General features: G+C 39.0%; 1 protein-coding gene across 1 annotated transcript in view; it reads left to right on the top strand.

The window, feature by feature from the left end:
• The first annotated feature begins 19,436 nt into the window (after positions 1-19,436).
• IGSF11 (immunoglobulin superfamily member 11) overlaps positions 19,437-22,258 on the top strand; it is a 141,567-nt gene continuing 138,745 nt past the window's right edge. Inside the window, exon 1 of the mRNA XM_032406604.1 lies at positions 19,437-19,877. Coding sequence (XP_032262495.1) covers positions 19,826-19,877 — 52 coding nt within the window. The 5' untranslated portion in view covers positions 19,437-19,825. The remainder of the gene's footprint in view (positions 19,878-22,258) is intronic.

The raw sequence follows: 22,258 nt of genomic DNA, 5'->3' as shown, positions 1-22,258 counted from the left end.
TTAGAGAGAGAGAGAGAGAGAGCAAGCAGGGACAAAGGGCAGCAGGAGGAGAGAGAGTCTTAAGCGGGCTCCGAGCTCAGTGTGGAGTCCGATGCAGGGTGCAGAGCCCGGTACGGGGGGCTTGATCCCAGGACCCTAAGATCACCACCTGAGCTGAAACCAAAAGTCAGACACTTTAACCAACTGTGCCACCCAGGCACTCTAGTACAAAGCTATTTTAAAACAATGTTCCATTAAACATATTTTTATTATTTTTATTTTTTATTTATTTTTAGAGAGAAAGTGAGAGAGAGAGAGAGCATGAACTGGGGTGGAGGGACAGATGGAGAGAGAGAATCCTAAGCAGGCTCCATTCCCAGCACAGAGCCCGTGGCAGGGGGCTCGATCCCACAGCTCTGAGATCATGACCTGAGCCAAATCAAGAGTCGGTCGCTCAACCTACTGAGCCACCCAGGTGCCCCAAAACATATTTTTTTAAAGTTTGTTTTGGAAGCCTGATTCCTTAAAAGCAGTTTGGTAGAGATCTGTAACAAAGGCCAGGCTTCAGAGATCAGTAAAGAAGTTATTGAATGAAAAATGTTTTTTATTGAGTTACAGTTGACATACACTATATTAGTTTCAGGTGTATAACATAGGGACTCAACATTTGTATACATTGCAAAATGATTAGGGCTAGTTATCATCTGTCACCATATAATGGTAATACAATATTATTTACTATATGCCCCATGCTGTACATTATATTCCCATGACTTATTTATTTTATAACTGGACATTTGTATTTCTTGCTCCCCTTCACCCATTTTGTCCCACCTTCCCTAAGCCCTCTGACTTCTGGCAATCACTAGTCTAGTCTCTATATAAGAGTCTGGGTTTTTTTGTTTATTTGTTTTTGTTTTGCTTGTTTTGTTTTTTTATAAGTGAAATCATACAGTATTTGTCAATCTCTTACTTATTTCACTTAACATGATACCCTAAAGGTCCATCCATGTTGTTGCAAATGGTAAGATTTCATTTTTTCTTATGGCTGGGTAGTATTCCATTATATAGGTAAAATATATATTTATATACAAAATAATATCTATAAATATATATTATATGTATATATAAAATAAATATATTTGTATATATGTATATGAAAATAAATATATAGTGTATGTATATAAAATCATATATTATATTACACACACACACACACCCCACATCTTCTTTAGCCATTCATCCATTGATGAGCACATAGCTTGTTTCCATATCTTGGGTATTGTAAATAATGCTGCTATGAAGATACCTGTTCAGGTTAGTGTTTTTGTTTTCTTTGGATAAATACCCAGTAGTGGAATTCCTGGATCATATGGTAATTCTATTTTTAACTTTTTGAGGAACCTCCATACTCTTTTCCATAGTGGCTACACCAGTTTATGTTCCCACCAACAGTACACAAAGGTTCACTTCTTTCCACATCCTTGCCAACACTTGTTATTTCTTGTCTTTTTGATAATAGCCACTTTGACAGTTATAAGATGATATTTCATTGTGGTTTTGATTTGTTTTTCCCTGCTGATTAGTGATGTTGAGCATCATTTTATGTGATTGTTGGCCATCTGTATGTCTTCTTTGGAAAAATGTTTATTCAGATCTTCTGCCCATTTTTTAATTGGACTATTTATTTGTTGTTAATGAGGTGTATGAGTTCTTTATATATTTTGGATATTAATGTCTTATCAGATATATGATTTTTAAATCTCTTCTCCCATTCAGTAGGTTGCCTTTTTGTTTTGTTGGTTTCCTTCACTGTGCAGAAGCTTTTTAGTTTGATATATTTCCATTTGCTTATTTTTACTTTTGTTCCCCTTGCCTTCGGAGTCAGATCCAAAGGAACATTGCTAAGACCAATGTCAAGGAGCTTACTGCTTATGTTTTCCTCTAGGAGTTTTATGGTTTCAGGTCTTATATTCAAGGCTTTAATCCATTTTGAGTTAATTTTTATATATGGTGGGAGATAGTGGTACAATTTCGTTCTTTTGCATGTAGCTGTCCAGTTTTTCCAGTACCATTTATCAAAGAGACTGTCCTTTCCCCATTGTACATTCTTGCCTCCTTTGTCAAAAATTAATTGACTACATATGGGTTTATTTCTGGGCTTTCTATTCTGTTCCATTTATCTATGTGTCTGTTTTTGTTCCAATACCATACTGTTTTGATTACTATAGCTTTGCAGTACATTTTGAAATTAAGGAGTGATACCTCTGGCTTTGGTCTTTCTCAAGATTGTTTTGGCTATTCAGGATCTTTTGTGGTTTCATATAAATTTTAGAATTATTTGTTCTAGTTCTGTGAAAAATGCCATTGGGATTTTGATGGGGATTGCATTGGATCTTTAGAATGATTTGGGTAATATGGACATTTAAAAAAAAAATTCTTCCAATCCATAAGCATGGAATAGCTTTCCATTTATTTATATTATCTTCAATTTCTTTCATCAATTTCTTAGTTTCCAGAGTACAGGTCTTTCACCTCCCTGGTTAAATTTATTTCTAGTATTTTATTCTTTTTGATGTAATTGTGAATGAGATTTTTTTTCATTTGAAAATTAATTTGAAATTTTCTATTTGAGAAAAGAACTGAATGACAAAGAAACATGTCAGTAAAATTATTCCCGTCTCATTGATAAAGGATTACTGCAGATATGGAAGTCATGCTTCTTGCATGCAAATACGAAATGGAAGAACTCTCTGGGCTTTTGGTAAGGTATTTGGAGCAGAAAATAATTTTTCTCATGTGCAATTATAGAGAGGAATTAGATAAGAAAGAATCTAAAAGTGCTAAGAATGGAACTGTAGCAGAGATTGCTAGCTGCTCACTTAATATCCATTCTCTCATTTTTCTTTAGTAAGGGAAGCCCAGTTTTCTTGGGGGCGATATTGTATTCAGGTTAACAAATATTATTTTTCTCTGCCTTCCTTATAAATAGAAGTGGGCAAGTGATACAGTTCAGTTCAATGATGTACAAATGGAAGTTTGAGGTTGGAAGTTTTGGCAATACTTCTTAAAAGTGAGTGATCCATGTTAGTATGCCTTTGCTGCTCTATGGACTTTTTCCTTTTTTTCCCAATGAAACATGAAATGCATAATGGATGTGGGTCTATTTATCTTGTAGAGGTAAGGGAAAGCCTAGGTACCTCACAGAGACCTCAACTCAGACCTCAGTCTTGTAATAGTTTTCCTGATGAGGTCATTGTTGCTTTAGATTGGCTGCTTCTTAGAATTGCCAGAGGATACTTTTTAAAAATTAGGTGTTGGGACTTCTACTAATAGGTATGATGTAGCAGATAGTGGCAGGCCAGTGTTTCTGTAGCAAAAGCCATACAAATTAAAAATATATTTCTAAAAGTATCAGAGAGGGGCGCCTGGGTGGCTCAGTTGGTTGGGCAACTGCCTTCGGCTCAGGTCATGATCCCGGAGTCCTGGGATCGAGTCCTGCGTCGGGCTCCCTGCTCGGCGGGGAGCCTGCTTCTCCCTCTGACCCTCCCCCCTCTCATGTACTCTCTCTCTCTCATTCTCTCTCTCTCTCAAATAAATAAATAAATATTAAAAAAAAAAGTATCAGAGAGCTGTAAAAGCAAGTTTATGATACTAAAATTCCAGAGAGGAAAGAACTGTTCTCAGGTAGGTGGATGAATAACAGCCACTTCTCTTCTAGGAGTCACCTGCCAGCTCTGGGCATGGGCTGCAGATCTATTGCAGCCTAGGTAGAAGACTCTGCTAATAAAAAGAGAAATGTATGAAGTTTTTAGTGGTCATGCAGGGCTGGAGTGAAAAAAGGAAATTTGAAGCACATTAAATGCATGTCTGGTTTCCCTCACCGGACATTCGCCAAATTTTGGTTTTGTACAGGTAGCTGAAGAGCGAAGCTGAAAGCTTCTCAAAGGCAGAGTGAAATCCCCTGCAGTCTCATGATACTTAGGAAACAAAGACCTGCCACGGAAGGGACATGCCTCAAATGCACAACTGGTCTCCCCTTCAAGACATTTGCTAGATTTTAAAATGTAGGGGCAGGAGACTGAAAAGCTGGGCTGAGAACTTTGGGAAAGGTAGAGCTGGATCGTTCACAGTTTGTTAGAGCTGAAGAGATGGAAACTCACCAGGTTCTCAATAAACAGTTCAGGAAAGCCTGAGGAAAAGAGGGGAACCAGAGGTAGACCAGAGTTTTACTAAAACTGAAACTTAGTCCCAACCCAGTCAGTACTTGATTGGATTGAGGCAATCAACCCCTCCTCCTATATGCTAGTAAAGGACAAGAAAAACCCTCTTTGGTGAAGGATAACACACAGAGTTTGGTATACCATAAAAAATTACTAGGCATACAATGAGGCAAGACAGATAAGGCCTATAATTAAGAGAAAAAGAAGACAATTGAGTAGGGCCACAGATAGTCTAGATATTCAAGTTTGCAGACAAGGAATTTATAGTAACTATGATTAATATCTCTGAGAAAATAAAGGAAAACATGGCCAAAGAGATGAAATGATGGAAAATCTCACCAGAAATTTGTAATCTATAAAAAAGTGAAATGGACATATACAACTAAAAAATACAATATCTGACATTAAGAACTCAATAAATAGGTTTTATGAGATTGGACACAGCTGAACACAGAATTAATAAACTGGAAGACAATTAAAGAGAAAATATCCAAGAAAATATCCATAGAGAGACACAAAAATGGAAAGAACAGAACAGTGTAACAAATGCGTGTTGTAATCCCGCTCTCTGAGAAAAGAAAGTCTTGATTTGTAATAATATAACTTACTGTCATGGTATAAATACTGTCACTGTGGCTGATTTCAAGCAACCAATGATTTAATAGCCACGTCACAGATACCTGAATATTTAACAATTGACTTTGGCAAGCTGGTACAAGCTAGTTGTACTGCACTCTTCATGTGAGTCATACTCAGAATCTCTAAAATATGTTAGAAACCCAGAAAGAGAAAATAGAATGGGGTGGAAGCAACCTTTGAAGAGATTATAGCTGAGAATATCCAAAACTTTAAAAATAAATCAAGCCATGGATTAAAGAACTCAGCCCACTACAAGCATGATAAATACAAAGAATACTACACAAAGAATACTGCACCTTATTGTAATACTGTTGCAATTCAAGGTGTAATGGGCTGGGGGGTGATGCCCAAAGTGACATATCCATGTCATAATCCTTGAAACCTATGAGTGTTATCTTGTTTGGAAAAAGGGTTTTCCCAGATGTAATGGAATTAGGATTTTGAAATGAGTATATCATCCTGGATTATTTAATCCTGGTGGGCCCTAACTATTTTCCTATTATTTTTCCACTATTGTAACAGAAAGGTAAATACAAATTTTCTGCATCAGTTATTAACAAGGTAATATTACTATGGGTTTTATAGAAATCACATATACACTGAGATTATTATGAATTTGGAGCCAATAAATTTGGATAAAAGGGATAGATTTTTGAAAAATAACAACCAACCAAAGCTGCCAGAGAATAAATAGTAAACTTGAACAGTGTAATATTTATTAAAAAGATTGTCCATGAAGAAACAACTTTACATAATGAAAACCCAGGTTTGATGGACACACAAGTAAATTCTCACAAACATTTGTGGATGAAACAAAACAAGTCTTTCACAAATTCTTTTTTAAAATAGAGACAGAAGAGGGACACCTGGGTGGCTCAGTCAGTTAAGTGTCTGCCTTCAGCTCAGGTCATAAGTCCCACAAAGGGGGGCTCCTTACTCAGTGGGGAGCCTGCTTCTCCCTCTGCCTGCCACTCCCCCTGCTTGAGCTCTCTCTTTCTCTCCGACAAATAAATAAATAAAATCTTTTTAAAAAATAGAGGCAGAAGAATACCTTCTTACTTTATATATGGCCAGTATACCCTTGATTCTTAAACTTGACAAGGAAATTACAAGAAAAGAAAATTATTGGTTAATCTTTCTCATGAATGTAGACGAAAAATTCCTAATAAAGCACTTTAAAAAATCCAGTTGTATGTAAAAAGGGTAATACCACATGACCAGTGGGACACAATGGTAGCTTAGTATTCATAACTCAATTAAGGTAACTTATACATTATCAAGAAAAAAAAAGAGGAAATGTCATGCTCATTGCAACAAATACAGAGAAAGCATTTCAGCAAATTTAAGAGACATTAATGATTTTTAAAAATCTTGGTAAACGTGGAATAAAATGGAATGTTCTCAATTTGATAAATATATTTGTTGAAAAACCTATAGGAGACATCATATTAAAAGATGAAATATTCACAAATCTTCCTCTGTTATTGGTTGTGAGATAAGGAGGTCTACTACCAACACTTCCATTCAACATTTTCCAGAGGTCTTAAGAAGTGCAATAAGGTGAGAGAAAGAAATAAGGATTGAAAAGGAAGAAATAAGCTTATTATTTCAGGTGACATGATTGTGTATGTAGACCATTCAAAAGACTCTACAAACTATTAGGATCAATAAGTGAATTTTTTTTTAAAAGATTTTATTTCTTTGACAGAGAGAGACACAGCGAGAGAGGGAACACAATCAGGGTGAGTGGGAGAGGGAGAAGCAGGCTCCCCGTGGAGCAGGGAGCTGGATGCGAGGCTCAATCCCAGGACTTTGGGATCATGACCTGAGCCGAAGGCAGACACTTAACCGACTGAGCCACCCAGGCACCCCTAGAGTCAATAAGTGAATTTAGTAAGATTGTTGGAAATAAGATGTACAAGAGTTACTTTTTTTCTATATACCAGGAAAAAACAAATAGAAAATGAAATTTGAAATATGATACCATTGACAATAGCATCAAAGGGTTAAAGTCAATTAAATTTAGGGATACATTTAACCAGGAATATAACTAAAAGTGGACAAGTAGCTACTAAATATGATTGTGAGGAATGAAAGAACCCTAACTGCCTTGCTTGATCTGGCATGTTCTTGGATTGCAAGAATGAATATTATAAAGATATTATTTTTCCTAAATTAACCTGCAGTTTCAACCTAATCTCAATCAAAATCCCAGGAGATTTTATTGTGGAAATTTAGGTGCTGGTTCTAAAATTTACCTGGAAATGCAAAGAAGCAAGAATAGACAAGGCAGTCTTAGGAAAAACAAAACTGAAAAAAAAAAAAAAGAAAAAAAACTGGAGGATTTACACTACCAGATATCATGACCATTATATATCTACAGTAATTAAGGTAGTATAGTATTGGAACTAGAATAGAGAAATTGTTCGATGAGAACAGAATAGAGGAATCGAACCCCACACATATTTAATCGTCTCATTTATGACAAAAGCTATACTGTAGTTCAGTAAGGAAAGGCTAGCCTTTTCAATAAATGGTGCTGGGTTACCTGGCTATCTCTACCTCCCATTATGTACAAAAATCAAAGCCATATGGAATGCAGATAGAAATGTGAAAGGTAAAACAATAACGTTTTTAGAAGAAAATGTAGAACATCTTTCTGACCTTGTAGTCCTTTGTCTGTGGGCATTTCATTCCAATGTGAGGGCTCGCCAGTGTTCTTGGCATCTCAGAGTGCCTCCCTTACCTCACTCAACCAAGAACACGATAATAACTCTAATCTGTCCTTTCTTCACCACCGTCACGGAGTATGTGCAGTTCTGTGTGACCATCTTCTGGCCTCTACCCATCAACACTTTTTCCCCAGCCATCCCTCTCCCACCGCTCATTTTCTAAATTGCAGTAGTACCTCCTTGAACTGTTGCACCTGTCAGGGAAAGTGAGGGCACTTCAATTGGACTTCCTCACCTTCTCTCTCTTTCTCTTCCTTGGTTCTTCTTTGGAGAGCTTTCCTAGTCTTCTTGATAGGGTTGAAACCTCATTTATGTAAACCTGACCTGTCTTTAGGATGACTTAACAATAGAATCCTTTTGTTTGAATCCATCTGACTTGTCTCTTAATACGTAAAAAGGAGGTATTTGAATTAAAAACAAATAAAACTATAAACAGTGATGACGACAACAACAAAAGTAGGTAGAACTTGTCCCTCTCTTGAAGTCTGGCAACTAGAAAGTGACCTTACCATGGGCTCAAAGACGTAGCCATCATTCTCAAAGCAAAAGAACGACACTTTCCCTCCCCAGGTGCCTATTCTGTCTTCTGCACAACAAAAGTCATGGCTTTACATAAAAGGGGGAAAGATTGAAGGAAAATATGATTTACAAAGGGAAGTTAAAAATGCATAATTTTAATTGTTTCAAAATATCTCAGTTACACATTCTGTTGCTTGAGTCAGAAATTACCTACTTCTCCATTGCTAGTAAAACTTCCGTCTTTTTAGAGGAAACATTTCTTCAGAGAATTCTTTCCAGATCTCATTAATTATGTTAAATTCTGTTACAGTCCTGCTTTAGCACCTAAACTCTCTCCTTCATACCACTGTCACATTTGTTTGTAGGATCATGTGATACATTTCTGCATTTTCCACTAAACTGGGGGTTTCATAGGAGCAAAGATCTTTTGAGTTTTGCTACCTAATGTATTACCAGAGTCTTGGACAGGGCCTGGGATATGTAAATACTGTAAAACCATATTATAATATGCCTCATAAATCATGAGAATTAACATATAATGGAATTTGCTATTAATTCCTGTCCTATGTTCAGCCTTTTTGCATATTGGAGGTATGGGGCCAGGGTGGAGGTTAAAGTGCTCACTTTCTAAGGGAGGATGCAGTGGGGTCAGGTTAGAAGGTTAAATGGCAGGCAGTTATGTCTTAGGAAGCCTAGGGCATGTCCCTGTCTTTTATGGCCAAGTATTCTTACATCAAGGTAATGAAACAAATGCCATCAGTAGCCAAGATTTAGTTTGATGTGCCACCAGGTGGCGCGAAACCACAGCTAGGACAGAAATAGATCTGGATCCAGCAATAGGACCTCTGGAATTCCTGAACCGGTAGACAATTTATTAACCCAGTCATTTCATTAACCTCATAATAATGCAAACATGCATTTTATATGATCTAATTGCTTCATTTCCACTTAACACGTCACATGGGGGTTTCTCTGTACTTGTGTAATTGATGAAGGACTGCATGAAACCTATGTACATTCATTAAAGGCGGAAGGACAGGGTAGGGTTGGTTGTGAGGCAAAGGTATTTGTTAAAGCAATAATGCCTTAAAGTCTCTCCTTTCAAAGACCTGTTCAGAGGTCTTTTCAGTTTATTCTGTGGAGTTATCTTGATTCTGAGAATTAAATGAATACAAATATTTGCTTAATGGCTACAAAATAGAATGCAATGAAAAATTTTTGGTGGAATATTAAGTCCATGAAATGGATGTTTTATGCCCATGAGGGTGGACTTTCAAACATAAAACCAATAATAAAATCAATAATTTATAAATAATAAAGTCAACAATCTACTAATAATGGTAATAACAACAGCAGCTAACATTACATGCTAGGTTGATTATCTGTCAGAGGTTGTAATGGGCATTTTCACATGTATTACCTTATTGGATCCTTTTTTTTTTTTTTTAAAGATTTTAGTTATTTATTTGACAGAGAGAGACACAGCGAGAGAGGGGAACACAAGCAGGGGGAGTGGGAGAGGGAGCAGCAGGCTTCCCGCTGAGCAGGGAGTCTGATGCGGGGCTTGATCCTAGGACCCTGGGATCATGACCTGAGCCGAAGGCAGCCGCTTAACCGACTGAGCCACCCAGGCGCCCCTATATTCCGTTTTTATAAAGGTTAGAGTTAAGGCCTAGATTGGTTAAGTGACTTTCCAAAGGTTATTTAAAAATATATGTAGCAAAGCTGACATTGAGCAAACCTTTTATCATTTAGAATTTCAAATGCAAAAGCTGTGTTTTGTATTTGCCTTATTTGATTCTAGATTTCAAGAAAGGTACATTACAGAGACCTGCCAAAATCTCTAGGACAAGAAGAAGTGTACTCTTCCATAGTTTTGATATGTAATTTGGAAAGAGCTGGCTATTAAAAAAAAACTATAATAGAATCTTAGTAAGAACCATATATACAGGCATATAAAATCTACCTAAGGGTAGGTCTCTTAGTCTAGGTTCCCCTGAAAGTTTATCCTGAGACAAAGGTTTATGTAGAGTTAGTTTAATTAGGAAGTAATTTCAGGGAGCAGGGTTAATTGGTGAGGGAATGAAAAAGGAGAGGGAGGAAAAGCCAGTCAAGGATGTATTCATTGTCTTTTGGTTGCTGTTGGTCATGCCAGGGCCTTCCGAGGAGCTTGAGGGACGAAGAACTGCTCCCCTTGGAGAATGCAAGGCAGTGGGCTTATCCATTGGCTTCCATCCCACATGGGTCAAGAGCTGCCCCATAAGTGTTGACATCCCTGTGCTTCTAGGTTACACACGTCAGTCCCACCAGATTCCAGTCTGTGTCCCAGGCAGCAGTGTCCTGGGTGGGGAGAGCTACTTGGTGTAGGCCACAGGGGAGCAAGTTACTGTCAGAGTCTATCTGTGAGAAGCTGATCTGAGCCTGAGGCAGAGGCTGGAATAAGAGGTGGGGCTGAGAAGATCTGAAATGCTGCACAAAGAAGGGTCTAGTACTCTTTTTTTCAGGAATACATGGTATTAATGTGTGGATTTGGGTAATAATGATTAGATATATATGGATTTTCTAAAATGATATTAAAGCCGTGAACCAACTTATTGGAATTAAGTATATTTTGGGCCATCTAATATTTTCTTCATTGTGTCACCATAGAAACACAGCATGGCTCACTGTTTTTAATTTGAGTTCCAATTTTTATGGGTTATTACTGATTTTATTATTAATAGCACATAAAATCCAGGTATTATTTAATCTTTCAAGTGCACTAACTATAAAAGTTAATATTAATTTTTAAGGGGTGGTGGTACCCACTGAATTGTGTAAGTATCTTTTAAGGAAGAGTGTCCATTAACAGAGTCAGAAGACAGGCTAAAATCTGAACAAACAATTCTTTAGTACTAAAGAGTAGCAGAAATAGTACCAGTTCCAAACTGCCAGTCAGGTTGCTCATTCAAATAGAGGTATTAGGGTATAGTGGAAAGAATACTGTCCTTACAGTCAGAAAGGTTGGATTTTACCATTTGGGTTTTGCTACTTAAGAACAGTATGTTTTTGACAAAGAAGTTTAAAGTTCCTCTAAATCTTGGTTTTATTCATCTGGAAAAATGAGGGGAAAACTACCTATCTCACAGGGTTGTTGACAGGATTTAAATGAGACTCTGTATGTTAAAGCAGATAGCAAGGTGCCAGCACATAGCTACCAAGTATGCATAAACACGGACTGAATTCAAATCTGAAACATGCCACACTGGCTCTGATCCACATGCTGATCAGATGTGTTACTAGACTGGAGGCCATCTTTTTACAATTTCTGGTTCTTTTCATGGCTTGTTTCTTCATATTTTTTGACTACTAGCTGAGATGTTACCTCTTTAGAAAGATAATCTCTGTTGGCTCTGATCAATTAGGACGTCACCTTTTTTGAAGTAGAACTTCATGAATATCTTTAACCTCCTTCTAGAAAGGCAAGAACCTCAGAACACTTTAACTCTGAAGACAGTGTTCTTGGTCGCAAGCAACAGAAATTGATGGTGGTTAATTAAAGCAGGAAAGGCCCAGGATGTTGGGTAGCTTATAGAAAAGATGGGAAGTCTAAAGGGTTAGAAAACAAGCAGCAACCAAAGGAGGCTAGGTCACCAGAATGACATCATAGGAACAGTCCAGAGACAACCACTACTGACACCAGGTACTGGATACCACACCTAGCATCATAGCCACAACTACATCTGTTCCGGGGAACAGTAGAATTAATTCTTCTGTATCCCTTCCTTATTCTTATCCCTTTCTTATCCCTGAATTTTTGTGACACCTGCTCAAGATTTACAATCCAGAGATGAGCTTCTCTAATTGGCTAAACCTTGTGTTACATGAGCACACTGTAGCTGCTAGGAGTTCAGGAAGCATTTTTGGCTTCTGCCGTGGAAGGTAGACTTTGGTTCCCAGTGAGGATAAAACTGGGGAATTCTCAAACACTGAAAGATAGTCTTGATGCTTAGCATTAAAAAAATACTTAGCAATCCTCCCCAGAGTCTACTCCTTCAAATGCCCAACATCTACCAATACTTTTTCCCCTTATATTTATATTTTAAAAATACATAATGTGTATATCTTCTCACAACTGTAAAATCACTCAGTTCTACCTTAGGAGACAATCCAAAGTCGTCATTATTATTATTATTATTATTATTATTATTTAAAGATTTTATTTAATCTTTTATTTCGAGAGAGAGGGAACATGAATGGGGGGGAGGGGCAGAGAGAGAGGGAAAAGCAGACTCCCCACTGAGCAGGGAACCTGATGTGGGGCTCAATCCCAGGACCCCAGGATCATGACCTGACCTAAGGCAAATGCCCAACCGACTGAGTTACCCAGGTGCCTCCAAAGTCTTATTATTATTTATGGTTCCCAGATTTAAGTCCAGTGGTGATATCCATTCTTCTTTTTAGGTTGTTCTTATGTCTTGAGATTCTTCAGTCTGTGGACTGACTATAAAATTACCTGCCACCATCACACCTTAAATAAAACAAGAAGAAGAAAGAAGCAGGAAGTTAGTTGAAAGTGTAAATATGTAAATGACACAGCAAGGAAGGAGATAGAGATAGAGGATACAGACATTATTTCTGAAACTAATTATTAGGCCATAGTTATGTCAACTCTGCATCTTTAAGAGGTAACATTCTTTTAGCACATTCTTAGAAAGTACTTGAGTTTCGGTCTAGGCCTTGAGTCCCAAATTTGGGATTTAAGTATCTTATCTTCTTTCTTTAAGCAATGTAATACCCCTACAACTATTCGACTACCCCAAGCTTCTTCATACTGTTTTTACTGTTCTCTGAGAGTGGCATCCAGATTTCTCAAAGCTTTGCCTTCAGTGCGCACTTAATGAAATGATCATACAATTTTTTTCTTAATCTTTCAGTGTAGTGAATACATTAATTTTCACATGTTAAACCAATCTTACATCCCAAAATAAATCCAATTGGTGTGATGAATTAATTACCCTTTTTTATATATCACTGAATTTGATTTGCTAATATTCATTTACATGATGTAAATCTCTACGTGATGAAAATTGACCTATCTTCCTTTCTCCCATTATCTTTGTCAGTATTTGGTAATCAATATAATGCTAGCACCACAAAATGAATTGAAGAGAATTTCCTTTTTTTCTATATTGTCAAGTAGTTTGCAAAAGATTGGAGTTTTTTGTTTCCTGAACTTTGGTGAAACTTCCTGATGAAATTGGATCTGTAGTTTTATTTGTAGGAAGATTTTAAACTATTGCTTTAATTCCCTTAATTATATGGGACTGTTCGTATTTTCTGTTTATTTTTGAGCAAGTATTGGCAAGTTATATTTCTTTAGGAATTTGTCCCTTTCTTCCAAGCTCTCAAATTGATCAGCATAAAATTGTTCATTATTCTCCTTATCTTTTTAACCTGTATAGCAACTGTAGTGATGTGTCCTTTTTAATTATGACATTCTTTGAGATCTCGCTCTCTTTCCCTCTGTCTCTCATTTTAAATTTTAGATAAGATGGTCGGCAAAGGCCTCACTTCAGGTGACATGTGAGAATAGACCCACAGGAAGTGAAAGGAGAACTATGCAAAATCTAGGGAAAGAATAATTTTTTGGTTCCAAGGCAAACATGTTCCTGTTTGTTCAAGGAACATTGAGGAAGTCATTGTAGTGAGAGCTGAGTGAATGAGGGGAAAATAGAAGAAGCAATCAGACAGATAAAGAGGGACTAGATCAAGTTGGGCCTTGTGGTAAGTGGAGTAGTGGCCGCCACCCCACAAAGATGCCCACTTCCTAATTCTTAGAACCTGAGAATATGTTCCCTTACTTGGCAAAAGGTTGCCCTTCAACTGACCTGGAGATGACAAGATTATCCTGGATTATCCAGGTGGGCCCACTGTAATCACAAGGATCCTTAAATGTGGAAGAAAAGGCAGGGGAGAGAGTCAGAGAAACAGCAATGTGAGAAGGATGTGGCCTGATGTTGGTGACTTTGAAGATGAAGGAAGGGGGCCATAAGCCCAGGAAAGTAGGTGGACTCTAGAAGCTGGGGAGGGTAAGGAAAAGGATTCTCCAGAAAGAAACATAGCCCTGCAGCCATCTTAATCTTAGCCCAGTGAGACCCATTTTGGACTTCTGACCTCAGAACTATAAGATAATAGATTTGTGTTGTTTTATACCACTAGATATGCAGTGATTTGTTATAGCAGCAATAGAAATCTAACACAAGCTCTGTAGTTTATAGTAAAGATATCTACTTTCACTGTGAGTGAGACAGGAAGTCATCGGGCAGAAGAGTGATCTGATCTGATTCAATAGGATCATTCTGGATGCTATGTTGTGAGTAGACTGTTGAAGAATTCCTTCCTCCTTGTAGCTTTTGGCTTGACTTTCCCCTATTTTATTGAGGTCTCAGTAATTCATTTAAGATTAAAAAAATATAGTTTCACATTTCTTTTGTAAGTCAAGGTCTCCATTCTGTTTTTCTGCCAGAAATAAAAGTTTGAACTGTACTTTAAACTCCCATGGAAAACTTCTATGGAAAACTCAGAGTTGGAACCAACTGAAATAAGTGATTGCCAGTACCAAATATATAAATTCAAGTGAGAGGTCCAAAGAGATTAGTTTAGATTACTGGATACTGGTAAAGAGACTTTGAGGAACATTTAAAAATTATTTTCCTTGCATTATAAGAAAGAGAATACAAGAACTGAGGTGACATAAAATGCATCTTATGCTATTTCCCTATTCAAGTCCTAAAAATCATAGTGGCACCATTTTAGATTTGCCACTAGAATTAATTCAGTAGCATTTTGTCCCAATGGGCCCTGCTCAGAGAGTAACTATGCCTGAAAATAAATGTGTCCATAATAAAAGGATTTCAAGGAAAAGGGCCAACTTTCCCCCAAATGGATGAAGATGTGAAATTTTGCTCAAGCGGTATTCACAGTGGTGATAGGGATTAGGCTACGGTGACGGAGATGGAAATGCTGCTTACCTTTGTGTAAATCCTGTCTAGCACTGCTCTACCAGAGGAGTGGGCAGAAACTGACAAAACAAACAGATATCAGAAAGACTACACTGTCAATATATCTAGGTTATAAACTAATCCAACATTGAGAAGGAGGTTTTAAAATAGTAAATGGTTTCTTTATATCTTAACATAGAATTAACAGTTATGGGCTTGTTAATTATTCTAACAATTCCATTATTATCTTCTCTACTCCTTTATTGTTATTTTATTTATTTATTTATTTGGGGGAGAGAGAGAGAGGCCATGCACAAGTGGGGGTTGGTGGTGCTGAGGGAGAGTCTCAAGCACACTCCGAGCTGAACACAGAGCCCTAGGTGGGGCTTGATCTCAGGACCCTGAGTTCATGACCTGAGCTGAAATCAAGAGTCTGATGCTTAACCGATGAGATGGAGCCATCCTGGCTCCCCTATTGTTATTTTAGAGCCTTAATTATCTCTTCACAAAGGGGAAGGGGGAACAATTCCTTTCAAATTTTACTTCTATAAGGACCAAGCTCTACTCTAGGTTATATATGGTCCTAAGCAGCTTGGTTAAAATGAAGATGAAGGAAGGGGGCAGTTACAGAATGAGTTACTGACTCAAACAAGGATCAAAAAGTATTTTCTAATTTTAATATTCTTATTCGTATATTCTTATAAAATATTCCATAGACAAACATCTTCAAAAACTTAAATGCAATTAACTTTTAATTATATACATAAGCGGAGAGGGATAGGTGCTATTAATAATTTAAAAGTAGCTAATTAAAAATAATTTATATTTGGCTTTGGAAAGCCTTATAATTCCCTCCGTTTTTCTTTCTTAATTGTTTTTCTCCTAAGCTAATATTAAAATTAATTTTCCATTCTTGAATGCAGAGTAACTGATTGTAGAGATGATCCAGCATTTCGATGGATGGAGAATAGAAGCTGGTCTAGGATTACATTTGGATTTGGATAATCCATATTTAGATATTTAGAAATTGACCATATTCTCATGTCATCAATGTTTTCGAGCCAAGATTATTATTATACTATATCAGAGTCTTTTACCCTAGGGTTCCTGGTCCCAGACATTCCCCTCTCCATTTCTTCCTTGGTCACATAGACCAAATATAGCTCCCTTAGAGGTGGGGGTGGCACCGAGATGGCCGAAATTTTATGGGCTACTTATGTGCAGGTAGGGTGAAAGTGGTAGGGGTGGAGTGGAGGGGGGAAAATATTGGGGTGGCAACAGCAGTGTTCCCCAGAGACAGCTTTAAGACACTATGGTTTATATAAATTTCTTCAGGTGTTGGTTTATAAAGAGATAAAAGAGAAAGATTTCATGGTGTGGTAGGAAACAACTATAGGATGAATGTCAGAAGACCTTGGTTTCAGTTTTGCCTCGGTATTTGCAATCCCTTGATCTCCTTGAGACTCAGTGTCTTAATATGTGAAGAGGGGGTAATAATACCTGCCTTACCTACCCCCTGGGATTGCTGTGAAGATCAGAAGATATAATATATGTGAAAACATTTTGAAGTTTATAAAGTATTATACAAATGTAAGATGTTGTCTGTTGCTTTAGAACTTAGAATACTTAAGAGATTTAAAGAAATCTACTGCGGTCATAAAGCAGATTAAGATGAAAGTGTTGGTGGAACTCATCATTACTAATAACAAATTTACTCGAAATACATGCCCATGGTATTATCTCTGTAAATTAAAAAGCACGTTTTTTTCCCCCTGTTTCTTGTGAGAGTGTCCTTTTGGAATGCTCTGTGAACGGCACTTAGAGTTTCCAGTACTCCCAATCTGCTTCCTGTGAGTCCACCATCTACCATCTGCCCCCGAGCTTCTGGGCAGCCAGATTGCCGCCTGAAATCAGATCATTCCCACTCTCCCTTCAGAAGCTACATTTCTTTTTCTGTGAAAAGGGCTACTTTTCTTAATAACTCAGCAGCTCCTGTTGGTAGAAGGTAGAAGTACACTATGGTGACACAGAGGCAGGAGAGGGAGCTCACTTTCTCTGATTCATGACCTTGAGTATATATCCCATGTACAACTGTAAGTTTTTTAAAGGGTGGGGGTCATATCTTATACTTAATGTTTAAGCTTCAAGTTAACGGTGTCTTACATAAATACTTGAATAGATGTGCTAAGAGATATATCAGGCAACTTGCTTTATCAGGGCTTTTCATCCTAGATTATTAGATTATTTATTTAAAGAATGAATATTCTGTCTCAATATTTAAACCTGGGGTTATAGTGAAGACCTGTTCTGAGTAGCACCTGCCATTTGACAGCTTCCTTGCTTTTCTCTTTATATTACTCTTAAGCAGGTGCCTGGGTGGCTCAGTCGGTGAAGCGTCTGCCTTTGGCTCAGGTCATGATCCCAGGGTCCTGGGATTGAGCCCTGTATTGGGCTCCCTGTTCAGCAGGGGGTCTGCTTCTCCCTCTGCCCCTCCCCCTGCTTGTGATCTCTCTCTCTCAAATAAATAAATAAAACCTTTAAAAAACCTATTTTATATTACCCATGCCCTATTTGGGACTGGATTTGAATGTGGGAATATGTACAGGACAAAACAAGGAATTGAATTGGATGGAGAAAGAAAATCTAGTCCTTGTGGAATTTAAAAGAATGAGAATGAGCCCAGTGATGAAATCACAGTTGAAATTTAAAATTTCTGTTATTAATGTCAAATAATCTATACTGTCATATTCTTTTTTTACCACTAGAGATCTGGTAAAGGATTCTAACAAATTGGAAGTAGTGGGCAAAGTTGAAGCATCTTCAATTCATAATCAAGCTATATCTTTTTAGGATATTGGTGTTAAAGGTGATTGGCATTTCTTAATATGTTCTCTCTCTCTTTTTTAAGATTTTATTTTATTTATTTGAGAGAGAGAGTGAGAGACAGAGCACAAGAGGGGGTAGGGTCAGAGGGAGAAGCAGACTCCCCGCTGAGTGGGGAGACCCATGCGGGACTCCATCCCCGGACTCCGGGATCATGACCTGAGCCGAAGGCAGTCGCTTAACCAACTGAGCCACCCAGGCACCCCCCCTTTTTTTTTACTTAAAATTATAACATCACCAATTTCCAAAAAAAAAAAAAAAAGGTGCATCCATAATTCCACCATCTTGATACTGTTGTTTTTACATTTATCTTCCAATCTTTGTCCAATGTATGGGTGTTTTACATATTTGCCTTTCTCCTGTGCATACTATTTTCACTCTGAATTGCCCTGGGAGTATTATATCTGCCAGATGGGGGCTCAAAATTTCCGGGGACTCCCAAGAATCCTAATCTATGCTGCTGTAGAAATTGACCAGAATGGTTTGATATACCTCCGGGGAAAGTATGTTCCCATCGGAGGCTGAAGCAAAAAGTGACTATGGGCTGTTAAGACACCAGAGATCCAATGGAAAAGGAATGAAGATTAGTTTTTATAAGAAGAGAAGAAGGCAGATATTTAAAATAATTTCAGATGCCAAGAAGGTCTCTCTTTCCACCTAACCAAAACGAACAGGAAACAAAAAATAAAAACCCAAAGTAACAATCACCATAATAAAATCACCCTCTCACTAGTTAACAAATAGTTGAAATTAGTTTAAGAAAGCCATAACAGGGCGCCTGGGTGGCTCAGATGGTTAAGCGTCTGCCTTCGGCTCAGGTCATGATCCCAGGATCCCGCTCCCTGCTCAGCGGGGAGCCTGCTTCTCCCTCTGCCTCTCTCTCTCTCTGTCTCTTATGAATAAATAAATAAAATCTTTTAAAAAAAAAAAAGAAAGCCATAACGTTTAAAGTGGCTAATTTTAAATATTAGAAGTTGAGATAAGTTTTACTAAAAGGGCAAGAAAAGATGGTAGTGTCTTTGATAGAAACGGGGAATAAGGAGCATGGTACAGCCCTTATGCTTTTTTAAGGAAAATAAGGTAGTGGGTGGGTGTTGGGAGAAAAAAAAAAAAGCTATGGAATAGAACAAACCTCATCAATTCTTAATTTTGCCAGAATCAGAATTTTGCCAGATTACAGAAGAGAGGAAATGGACAAATAGAAATAATCTGAAAACGGCAACAGAAAAGAATCTTGCTGGGCGAAGGTTGTGGAAAGTCCTTCCTAGAGGACTCTGGGGATCAAGACTGACACCCCTGTCTGGAGAGTGGTTCAGGGCAGGGGTAGGCCTTGACTGCAGGCCAGGAGGGCGTCCTCCGGAGGGTCCCCAGCGGCGCTCACAGCGGCGTGCGGGGCAGTGGGCGGCACCGCGCACAGGTGGCCCGGCAGCGCCAGCTGCGCGCCGCGCTCGCTCCGCGGGTGGGCCGCCAGGCGTCGCGCGGGAGCCGCGGTTGCCCGGGAGACCGAGGAGCAGGGCGAGTGGGCGGCGCGGAGCCGAGGGGAGCCGGGCTGCTGCCGGACTAGCTGGGCGAGAGTTGGGGGGGAGTGGCTCCCCCGGCGGCGCGGCGGGCCGTCGGGTCCTGGGGCAGCGCGAGGTGGCCGCGGCGCTGCGGGACGAGGCCGGCGAGCCCGGGACGCGCCTGGTCGCAGCTCAGCGTCGGCGAAGCGGGGCGGCGCGGGAGCTCCACTTGCCTCCGCTGTGCGTCCCACGGTCCCGGCCCCTCCGGGCGGACCGACTGCCCCAAGAGCGCCGAGAGCCCGGCCCGCGTCTCCGCCGTCGCGACGAGGAGCCGGGCGGGCGGCGGGCGCGCTCCCCGCGGCCCCGGGATGACTTCTCCGGGCTCTCCGTTGGCGCCTCTGCTGCTCCTCTCTCTGCACGGTGAGTAGCCCGAGCCCTCTGCTCCCGGTGGGGCCAGGCTGGACCGGCGGGCCCGGGGAGAGCTGTGTCGGGTCCTGCGAGCCCAACTTTGCCAGGGGCCATATTCGTCGCTGTGGGCCGGGGCTCACGCGCCCCCCCGCGCGGCTCAGGTGTCCCAGATCCGAGAGGTAACTGCACCCGCTGCTCGGTTTCCGCTGATCCCGGACCGGCTTCTGACCCCGCTGTGCTTTTTAAGTAACCGCTCCCTCACTTACTGGGTCCAGGGAGAAACAGTATTTAGAATCAGTTTCCGTTATCCGGCGGCTCCAGGAAAAATAGAGGTGCCTTTAAAATAATTGAGAAAACTTTAAATTGTAGCTTTACCATAACCTTTAACAAGCATAGGCATGTTTGACTGAAAATGTGATCTTTGCTTTAAAAATAACTATACAGTGTGCTACATTATGTTCGAAAACAATATATTTTTTGTACTCTAGCTTCTTCCCCAAAGCATTTAAATTGGCTTACAGAAATACGTAGAGTGTAACAATATTGGAACAAAAAGACTAAACGTGTGTTTAATTTTCTTAATGGTTAAAAAAAACTATTTCATTTTCTACTCTCTATTTAATCTTTCTTACATTTTATTTTCTATGAATAGCCATCATATTTAACTCTGATTTTCATCTTATACAGTGCCTTTTTCTTTTGTGAGTGCACTGTGCTTGGAATCAAGTTTTCTGTCCCATTTAATTGATGAGATTTATTCTGAAAGTTTTATTTAATGAGCAGGCTCAATGGTTTATGGAATATTGTGGTTAACCTTGTTTATTTCTGGAGATATCAGTATGTTTCCCATAGTTTTGTGGCCTTATTTGAACTGATAATGTACCCATGGATCTTGAAGTAACTTCATTTTAGTCGACTTAAATTTTTCAAATTTATTTGGTAGGGGAGAAGGGAATACAAAATTTCATATACTTTTTCCATAAATGCCAGTGAAGGAAATAATCAAAATTACAGGTAACTTTCTTGGAGTTCAGTAGGTATATTTTTGGTGATGATGTGTAGACAGTAATTAAGTGACATGAGTATGTGCTTCCAAATTAATTTTGTCTGGTTACCCGTTTGAAGGGGCCGGCATTTTTCTCTGTCCTACTTCTTTCAAGTGTGAAATAATTAGACTAAATGAGCTTTTTTGTACAATTCCTTGGATATAACTGAAAAATGGTATATCACTATAAGAGCAGCTGAAATTTTGCTAAAAATAATCTGTTCTTAACCTTCATCTATTATAATAAATGCTGCTCTCTTTTTGTAAATAGCATTTGTGTATAGTTTGTTTTTGAATTATTAGGCAGTACTTTTAAAGAGTTGATGTAATTTGCAGAAGCAGCCTTACAAGGTCACCTGATTTGTTTCCTTTCCTTCAGCAGAACTATTCCTCAGCTATCCTAGGATGTTTTTAAAGACTTCCAAGGACAATTCAGCCTTCATGATAATCTATTCTGTAGAAGTACTTTTCACTCTCAGGAATGAACAGTTATGTTCATGTGTTCAACAAATGTTTACTGAGCCTGCCACTCTGAATTTGGGTGTCTGGTGGGGAGGGATGGTGGAGGACAAAGATGCACAAGAGATTGCAGCCCTTAAGGAGTCTGGGGTTTTAAAACAGGCTGTAAGCATGTAAAATGATTAATGACACAAGGAATGTATGATGAGTACCATTTATTAATGGTGATATCAAGGAAGACTTGATAGAAAAGTTTACTTTTGATCTGGACTTTGAGTAGGATTTCAACTGGCTGACATGGGAGTGGTTGGGCCTTCTTTCCTAGTCAAAGGAACAGCCTGGGCAAAGCATATGAAATGGAAAGTGCAGGGGCATATTCTTGAAAGGCCAAGTGTGTAGCTGCTAGAGCAGGAGATGTGTGCAAAGGAGAAAGGGCTAAAAAGGTAGTAAAAGAATAGTAGAGAGCCTTGAATGCTGAATTTGGGATTTATTCAGGAGGCCATGGGAAGGCCACTGTTATTCAGTTTCCTCAAGATGGAGAGGGGGAGGAGGGTGAACAGCTATTGTGTGCCTACTTGTACCTACCATAACAGTCTCCAGGAGAATACCATGTCCTGACTGCCATTAAGTTCTTCAAGTCAAAGGCAAAGTTGTTTTGAATGAATTAGGGCCCATCCCCAGGACTTTAGAATGAGGGGAAGGGGTGGAAACCTGAATGAAGTGGCTTCATTATGAAGGGGGAAAAGACACGGAATGCTAAGTAGATAACCATTGTAGCATTGGCTACTATGAAGTCTTGAGGCCCGAAAGGTAGAGAGTCTCTTACATTTTTGAAAGAAAATGGATGTCAAGAGATTTCTGTTTTTATTTTTGTTTGCGTTTCTGTGGA

This window comes from Phoca vitulina, unplaced genomic scaffold, assembly GCF_004348235.1.
Source record: "Phoca vitulina isolate PV1807 unplaced genomic scaffold, GSC_HSeal_1.0 scaffold8, whole genome shotgun sequence".
Classification (NCBI taxonomy): domain Eukaryota; kingdom Metazoa; phylum Chordata; class Mammalia; order Carnivora; family Phocidae; genus Phoca; species Phoca vitulina.
Note: the sequence above shows the minus strand (reverse complement) of the source record. Positions and strands in the feature narration are given on the sequence as shown.